An 8,921-nucleotide genomic window follows, 5' to 3' on the forward strand; every position below is an offset into this window, starting at 1 on the left:
GCGGACGGGGACCAGTAGCGCGGGGGCCCGATGGACGGCCAGCGCCCGAAGCTAGAGTGCACTTCCGAGTGGCGAGGTTCATCATGGAGGCAGGTAACCGCTGCCGGGGGCGCGCTGGGGGAGGCGGGGGCAGGCGGCGCCAGGGCCCCTTCGCCGAGCGGGCGCGGATGGCCAGGCCTGCCTGCCGAAATGCTCACCGAAGCGGAGGCCGGGAGGCCGGGAGGACCTTGCGCCGCGCCCGGTGTGCTGGGCCGCGAGCCGCAAGGTGTCCCCATTGCACGGACCGGTGTGCAGGCCCTAGGAGAGTACGTGGCCGGGTCGGGTCTCCAGCGACGCGGGGACCGGCCCGGGCGCCCGCAGCTCTGCGATTTCCGCCACGCCTTCTGCCGCACCCGCGGCCCTGCATTCCGGGAGACTTTATGGCGCTCGGTCGCGAGTAGCCGTTTGGAGCACGCTGTCCGGGAGTTCCTGTCACTCGGAGTACCTAGGCTGCCTGTTCAGCACCCTGCTGGGGCATCTGCGATAGTGTCTGGCGCCGCGCTTCCCAGGCAAGGTGATTAAGCCAGGATCTCTGTAGAAACATTGTTTCCATCATTCAATCAACAGTATTTTTATTTATTTATTTTTTTTAAGACAAAGTCCTGCTCTGGAGGCTAGGCTGGAGTGCAGTGGCGCGATCTTGGCCAACTGCAGCCTCTACCTCACGAGTTCAAGCATTACTCCTGCCTCAGCCCCTTGACTAGCTGGGACTACAGGCTTGTGCCACCATGCCGGGCTAATGTTTTAGTAGAGATGGTTTCACCATGTTGGCCACGATGGTCTTGAACTCCTGACCTCAGGTAATCCACCCTCTTGGCCTCCCAAAGTGCTGGGATTACAGGCTTGAGCCATGTCGCCTGGCCCATCAATAGTATCTTGATAGGAGATACTGTTGGTTGGCAGACGATTATTTCCTACCTTTCCTGCCTTTTGTGCACTGTCGGGGAAGAAGGGTTGTACAGATGCGCTTTCTAGTTAATGTGGGCAGAGAGTGGGGGTAATGCTGCAGAGCTGTTCATCCCAGTAATATATAAATGTACTGTGATTTGCAAGAAGACTTGCAAAGTGTGTTAGGGAAGGATGGCAGTGATGCCTCATCTGCTACCATCATCTGCTCGGAGGCTCCATGTAAACTGGGGTTTGCTCTGTAAAAACAAGGCTTGGAAGGTCATGTCAGTAACAGCAACTTATCTGGCATATCCTGGGATGAGGGATCCCAGATAGGAGTTACCAATATACAACAAGTTTACACCTTCTGAGAGACTTCTTTATAAAATGTATTGCATAAACCTTTGTTCTTTGTAAGAGACTAAATGCTCATCTCCCAAAGATGTCCCTTTCCTAATCTCTGGAACCTGTTAATATCATGTTATATAGCAAAAGAAACTTCGAAGATGTGGTTAGACTTTGAGGTGGGAGATTATCCTAGATGATCTGGGTGGGCCTGGCGTAACCACCTCCATCCTTACAAGAGAAAGGCAGGACTCACAAAGAAGGCCACGTGAGGACAGAAGCAGAGTTAGGGGCCAGCAACCAAGGAATGCGGCCCTCCTGTAGAAACTAGAAAAGTCAAGGAAGCAGATACTCCCATGGAGCCCCCGAGCCAGTCCTGTTGGGACGTAGATCTTAGCCCTCTAGGCTTGTGCTGGACTTCTGACCTGCAGGATCAGAAGAGTATAAATGTGTGTGGTTGAGGTGGCTGAATTTGTGGTGATGTGTTGCAGTAGCCCTAGAGAGCTAACACCTTCTTAGGCAGAAGATGCTGACTGCCCTTCCATGGGCGATTGCAGGTTGTTCTCCACCTTCTTTCAATCTAGTGGATGTCATTTAACCTTCTCTTGTGAACCCTGGTTGTTGGGAACTTGTTTTGGTTTTATGCACCGGGGCAGTGGTTTTCTTAGGAGCTGTTCAGGGATGTACCGGGGATGCGCTTTTAAGCCCTAGGTGAATCCACTGAGTTGTGCTCTGGTGTTTGAGTTTTGTTCACCTTAAAAATTGTGTTCTTTCTTTTTTGTTGTAGAGACAGGGTCTCACACTGTTGCCCAGGCTGGTCTCGAATTCCTGGGCTCAAGCAGTCCTGCTGCCTCAGCCTCCCCAAGTGCTGGGATTACAGGCGTAAGCCAGCACCCTGGCCCACTTTTTAATGTGTTGGTGTCCTTCCCTGGTACCTGGCCGTGGCCGTAAACGTTGCCTTTTCTCTGAAATGCAGGTGATTACTCTTGGCAGTCACCCTGCTTGCTTTGCTCGCCTCTTCTAACCTGTGGGCTAGGACACCAGTGCTCAGCATAACCTTTCACTGTGACTTGGGAACTTGTGGCACCCATGAGACCGTTTCCCTTCTGTCATCGTAGCTGTGGGATGGGCGACCTCCAGCTGACTGCTTGCTAAGATGAACGCAGACACACAACAGCTTATGGTCCTTTCCCAGGATTTTGCAGAAGCTGCGTTGCCAGTTGCTAACTGAGCAGTACTGGGAACGCTTGTTTCTCAGAGTGTGGTCCACAGACCCCTGACATGGGCATGACCTGGGGCTTGTCAGAAGTGCAGAATCTCAGAGCTGCAGGCCTACAGAAGAGGGGTCTGCATTTGAACACCATCCCCAGGGGCTTTGGTTGCCCATTAGAGTCTGAGAACCCAGTGAGAGGCCCAGCAGGAGCCACCAGCTCTGGTGGCAGCTCTTAGACTTGTCCAAGTAGGGCTGTGCCCGCTAGGGCCCATTCCAGCCACCTCACCAGAGCAGTGAGCCAGCACTGGATTGAAGTCCTCTGTCGCCTGCTCTCTCTGCAGGTGTCAAGCTGGGGATGCGGTCCATTCCCATTGCCACTGCTTGCACCATTTACCATAAGTTCTTCTGCGAGACCAGCCTGGACGCCTATGACCCTTACTTGATCGCCATGTCTTCCATTTACTTGGCTGGCAAAGTGGAAGAGCAGCATCTGCGGACTCGTGATATCATCAATGTGTCCAACAGGTAATGGCTTTCAGTCTGAGGCATTTGGGTAGGCCTCCTGGTGTCTACCTGTGGGGGAAGGGCAAGGAAGGCTCCCATGGGGCCCTGCCCAGCAGGTTCCAGCGATGGAGCTTGGAAGTACCTGGATGGCCTTGAACCAGAAACACCAGCAGCAAACATGGGAAGGAGCCTGATGTCAGAGGCCAGTGAGGTTTGTGCGAGAGAAGCTGGGCCAGATTTGGGGGATTCTGGAAAGCTGGATGGAGCCTAGAGGCAGGGCTTGAGCAGAGGGAGCTTGGAGAGGCGTGTCAAAGAAGATTCTGCTGAAGTCTTAGAGCTTGCCTGCAGTGGGAGGGTGTGGACCCAGCCAGGTGTGCGGTGCCAGTTGCTCAGGAGCCTCACTCTGCTGGGGGCGTGGGCGTGGGCGTGGCACAGCTGGACCAAGCAGGTGTGTTCCTGCTGGGGCAGGATGCAGGGTCTTCACCAAGGCCCAGGAGTCCAGGAGCAAGCTATGTGATCTGTGGAAAGTCACTGACTGTCCGTGCGTCATGAGTCTTTCCAGGAACTCTTATTGTTAGGAAAGAAAATGATTCTGTTCTACTTCTTTGTCAAGAAACAGGTAACGGAAAAAGCACTCCCTACCTCCTGAGCATGGCAGGTCCACAATGCCCACGAGCGATGGAGGCAAAGACAGGTGGAGAGCCACCGGAGGCCGCCTGTCATTACCAGGCCTCAGCAGGGAGGAGCAGGGGAGGGACGTCCTGTGGAGCTCTAGTTAGACATGGACATGGGCTGGGCTCCTGCAGGAAATCAGAAATGAGTGAGCCGCTGAGGGGATGTCGTTGGCAGAGAGTTTTGATGGCTTGAATGGGAATCCTGTTCACAACCCTCTCAGGGAATCTTGCGTAGGTAGGAAGGTAGTGGACTTTTACAGTATAAGCATGACAGAAAGATCTGGAAGGAAGGAAAGACAGTCTGGTTAATATAAAAATGAGAAATGTCCACTTTTTGGAGTATGTCATTCTCATGAGATGCTTAAATACATTCCTTGGATGGCCGGGCGCGGTGGCTCATGCCTGTAATCCCAGCACTTTGGGAGGCCGAGGCGGGTGGATCGCTTGGGCCCAGGAGTGCAAGACCAGCCTGGTCAACATGGTGAAACCTCGTCTCTACCAAAACTATAAAAATTAGCTGGGCGTGGTGGCGCACGCCTGTGGTTCCAGCTACTTGGGAGGCTGAGACAGGAGGATTGGTTGAGCCCAGGAGGTCAACGCTTCAGTGAGCTGTGACTACACCACTGTACTCCAGCCTGAAAGACAGAGCGAGACCCTGTCTCAAAAAATAAAAATAAAAAATAAACGTTCCTTAAGCCCAGAGTGAGAGCCCTGGGCATTGCCACCTCAGGTGATGAAGACTGCCTAGCGCCAGGCTGACTACAACAGGAGGCACAACCGACTTGGCATGCTCAGTCTTCCGGCTCCTCTGGAGCCGTCACCAACAGCCAGTGTTTGCACTTGACGTTTTGCTGAATGATAGCGGACAGCCCATCCGGCTGAAACTGGGAGCCGGCTTCTTTCCTCTGTTGGTTACTGTTTTCATTCTGTACACTAGACATGGAGATGAAGATGATTGTATAAAAACACGAAATGGCCCTATACTAATCTACTGCACATGGACAATGTAGTTTGCACCTGGACATCGCGCGACTTAAGCAGTTTGAGCCATCCCGTTCTCAGGGACAACTGCCCTGGCTGCTGAGGCCTTGCCGTTTCTCTGCGCAGGTACTTTAACCCAAGCGGTGAGCCCCTGGAGTTGGACTCCCGCTTCTGGGAGCTCCGAGACAGCATTGTGCAGTGCGAGCTTCTCATGCTGAGAGTCCTGCGCTTCCAGGTCTCCTTCCAGCACCCACACAAGGTACATGCTGGGGAATCGGTGCCTGTTCGGAGAGGCTCGAGCTGTGGTCTTTGTTCTTTATCTCGAACGTGCACCCCACCTCATACAAGAGCACAGCACAGAAGGAGAGCAGGGCTGCGGCTGGGAACCGGGTCTTCCGGCTCTGTGCTTCCTGGCTGGGTTGGCTGGCCTCTCCCGTCCCACTCCTGTGGGTTTTCTCAGCCAGTTCCCATTTCACCTTCTGCCTGCTCACCTGTGGCGGGGTCCGTGCGGCCCGCCGAAGCTGTGACCGCTCCTGTGGCCCATATAGATGGTGTGCACGCTGGGCCTCAGGGAAGCAGGCTGGTTTCGTGACTGGCCAGAGTCCCCGTCCCTATGAGATGCTGTGATGCCTCGGAGCACACATCCAGCTCAGCTGTGCTTAGGAAGCCATGGGGAAAGCCAGATCGCTTTTAACTTCTAGAAATGTGTGAGTCTCAACAGAAGAACCATTTCAAACAGCAGCAAAAGGGAACAGTGGAACTCTTAGGCGCACTAGCACTCAATGCTTTGGGCACTGCAGCCCCACATGCAGGCAGCTCAGAAGGATGGCCGGAGAGAGAGATGGAGGAGTTGAGGTTTGGGGCTCTGGGCTAGGAGTTGCATTCTTTTTCATCAAAACTCGACTGAGATCATTGTAGATTCCCACGCAGTTGTGACATGTACCCTTGGCCCAGTCTTCCCCAGGGGGAACACAGCCAGGATGTCAGCACCGACACAGTCCACTGGCGTCCCCACTTCTACTTGTACTCGTGCGTCTATTTTTTTCTGTTCCATTTTATCACGACTCTGCTCATGGACCCACCACCACAGCCAAGGTGAGAGACAGTTCCTCCCACATGGGTTCTTCCTGTCGCCTTTCTAATCTTGCCTCCAGCCTTCCACACTCCCGCCTTAGTCCCTGGAAAGCCCTGGTCCGGGATTTCTGCACAGTTGTGTCTTAGTGGGCAGAATGCTTGGTCAGCATCCTGGGGGAAGGTGGAGATGCGCTGGTGGCTGCAGGTTGGAGTTGTCAAGGCGACAAGGCTTGGGACAGAACAGCACTCAGATCTCGGGGGCTGTGTGATCTGTGCCTGGGTCGGGAACTGATGGTTTGGTGTGGCTGAGAGCCTGCCAGCCCCTTCCCCTCCTTCCAGTCAGGGCTAGGGTGGAAAGTAACAGATGCATCCCTCCTGCGCGGCGTGCTGGGGTTGCACACACATGTATGTTCCAGTCTGTCCAGAGAGCTGGCAGTAGCTTTCTTAGTGCGTGAGGTTCTGGGAGAACATCTGTACTCTGAGAGCAGGAGCTGGCAGCTGGGCTGGGAGGTCATCTGGGTGTTGTGGCCAAGGACAGCAGGTGCCCTTGACAGCAGGCCAGATGCATGGGAAGCAGCACCCTCTGTCCTGCCCATGAGGAGGGTACTCTGGAGCACCATGCCCCGCGGGATTTCACGGTGGCCAGAGCGGGCCCTGTGGTGGAGAGGGATGGCGGTGGGGTCGGCCCTGGTAGATTTCCCTAGAGCTGGGCCTGGATGATGAGAGTGGGCAGGTGCTTGGGGTGAGCGATTGCAGGCAGCAGGCTCCGATTGCAGGCAGAGGGCTCTGCAAATGCAAGTGCGAAGGCCCTAGATGGAGTACACTGGAAAGTGGGGTCGGAGGGGCGGGAGATGGGGCCAGCAGGAGGCCTTGGGGCTTCTTCCTGCATGACATGGAAGTTGCTAGAGGGTTGGAGCAGGTGCTGATGTGATTGTGTCAGAGTGGGGAGAGCAACTGATGGGTGGAGGGTCCTCAGCGCAGTAGCAAGCCTGAAGGCTGACGCACGTGTCTTTGCAGTACCTGCTCCACTACCTGGTTTCCCTCAAGAACTGGCTGAACCGCCACAGCTGGCAGCGGACTCCTGTTGCCGTCACTGCCTGGGCCCTGCTGCGGGACAGCTACCACGGGGGGCTGTGCCTCCGCTTCCAGGCCCAGCACATAGCCGTGGCAGTGCTCTACCTGGCCCTGCAGGTCTATGGAGTCGAGGTACCTGCTGAGGTCGAGGCTGAGAAGCCATGGTGGCAGGTGAGGTGGCTGCTTGGTGCACTGGACGTGCCCCCTTTCCTTCTGGAAGTCTCTGTATTACAGTGTTCACCAAATTCTTTCTATCAATTACCCATGAAGAAAGATGTGGGCTGCTGGGGAGCGTGGAAGCTTGAAAGTACCGTGCTGCGATGGCCCGGGATGGCAGCTCCCCCGTCGGCACTGTTGCCGTTTAGGGCTCCTGGATGTCGAAAAGCAGCACTGGCCTCCACTGAGATATCGCCAGGTGCTGTTCTGCATAGAGGTGCCCCTGTCCTGACACTCTGTCTTCCCTGGCCCCTGTGCCTTGTGGAAGACCACAGCATTTGCTGATTTTGCATGTTGATTGTCTGATCCCATACTCCCAGGGCATTGTGAGCGTCCGAGGCCAGGAATCTCGTCTGCCTCGTGCCACCACATCTCCCACGCCTCCCTGGCACCATAGCAGGTGCTCACGTGCCTTTGAACCCAAGCACCCATGATCCTAGTCTCAGGCTGGAGACACCCTGTCCCTGTGACAGTGCAGGTGGTGCAGGGCCATCTGTGTGGACTGACAATATTGCTCCATGCTTGGGCTCAGGGACTTCCAGATTAACGTGGCTGCCTCGTGCTCTCGGTTGGACTCCGGTGGGGGCAGACACTCTCTGAGGACATGTGGTGGGTGCAGCCCTAGCCCTGGGGTGCCTGGCTGCTCTGCATCGCTCTTCCTTTCTGCTCTTTTGCGCTTGCTCATGAACCTCACCTGGTGTGCCGGTAGCACCTGTGCCCCATGCTCAGCCCCTCCCAGAGGAGCTGTGGCCCTGCACAGCCAGGAAGCAGCTCCACCAGGAAGTTGTTTTATGGTGGCCCAGACTCACCCAGTAATTGTTCAGACTGGGAAGAAGTTACCCTTTTTGGGGTGGCGAGCTTGTGTTCACCCAGCTCTTCTGAAAGGCTGCTAAACTTGATCTGACCTTTGCTTCACAGCTCGGGGCTGTGCACCAGGAGCTTCCAGAGTCCAGGCACGTCCTGTGGGCTGGGGGTGCGAGGGCCTGATCCCTCACGATGAACGGGATCCTGGGAGGCCTCCCCCATCGAGGTGCTGCGAAGCTTGCAGCCTGGTTTTTGAAAGCCTTTCTTCCTGTGAGCTCTCGGCTGCCGCTTCTTGCAGCAACAACTTCTGTCACTTGCCTGCCCCACGTGGGCTCAGCATGGCAGCTTGATGTGCTTCCCTGGACACGAGCAGGGACTGTGGCGGGGTCAGAAATGCCACAGGTCATCACACAGTGTTGCTGAAACTTCCACGTCCAGAGCCATACTGGACCCTCCTTCTTCTTGCTCCTGAGCAGAGGGAGAACCTGCCTCTTTCCAGCCACTGCTGCTCTTTGTCTTACAAACAGATGGACCGTCTGTGCGGAGGAGGTTGACGTCCACAAAAAGGCCGAGTTAAGTCCCATGAGGAGAGTGGTGTCTCTTCCTAGGACTTGGGGCTGTGTCCCTTCTGCTATCAGGTGCCCCAGCGTTGTCACCTGTTCTGAACTGTTATATTTAATTGTGACATATGCATCACATGAAACACGCCACGCTCACCATGTTTAAGTGTGCGTCCCGGGCATAAGCACACTCCTGTGCTGTGCAGCCATCTCCGCCATCCAGCCGCAGAACCTGTTCATCTTCCCCAGCTGAAGCTCTGGCTCCGTTCAGCCCAACTCCCCACCCCTCAGCCCCAGCACCCGCCCTTCTACTGCCCGTCCCCCAGGAGTTCACGGCTCTCCTGTGAAGCCCCTCGCAGGAGTGGAATCCTATAGTGCCGGCCTCTCTGTGACTGGCTCCTTTCACTGAGTCCCATGTCCTCGAGGGTCAGCCATGTGGGAGCCCATCTCAGAATGGCCTTCCTTTTCTTGGCCTGCATGGACCATATGATATTAACATACTCATCCATCGATGGACACAGGCTGCTTCCACCTTTTGGTCCTGCTTTT

At 55.5% G+C, this 8,921-nt stretch overlaps 1 protein-coding gene across 2 annotated transcripts in view; it reads left to right on the forward strand.

Annotated features, from left to right (window-relative positions):
• Positions 1–6: 6 nt before the first annotated feature.
• The window catches only part of CCNQ (cyclin Q), an 11,229-nt gene continuing 2,314 nt past the window's right edge, over positions 7–8,921 (forward strand). For both annotated transcript variants that reach the window (XM_017516650.2, XM_017516652.2), the window contains exons 1-4: positions 7–93; positions 2,827–3,010; positions 4,771–4,903; positions 6,736–6,963. In XM_017516650.2, the coding sequence (XP_017372139.1) occupies positions 84–93; positions 2,827–3,010; positions 4,771–4,903; positions 6,736–6,963 (555 nt within the window). In that variant the 5' untranslated portion in view covers positions 7–83. The remainder of the gene's footprint in view (positions 94–2,826; positions 3,011–4,770; positions 4,904–6,735; positions 6,964–8,921) is intronic.

The sequence above is a fragment of the Cebus imitator genome, unplaced genomic scaffold (assembly GCF_001604975.1).
Source record: "Cebus imitator isolate Cc_AM_T3 unplaced genomic scaffold, Cebus_imitator-1.0 Scaffold599, whole genome shotgun sequence".
In the NCBI taxonomy this organism is placed as follows: domain Eukaryota; kingdom Metazoa; phylum Chordata; class Mammalia; order Primates; family Cebidae; genus Cebus; species Cebus imitator.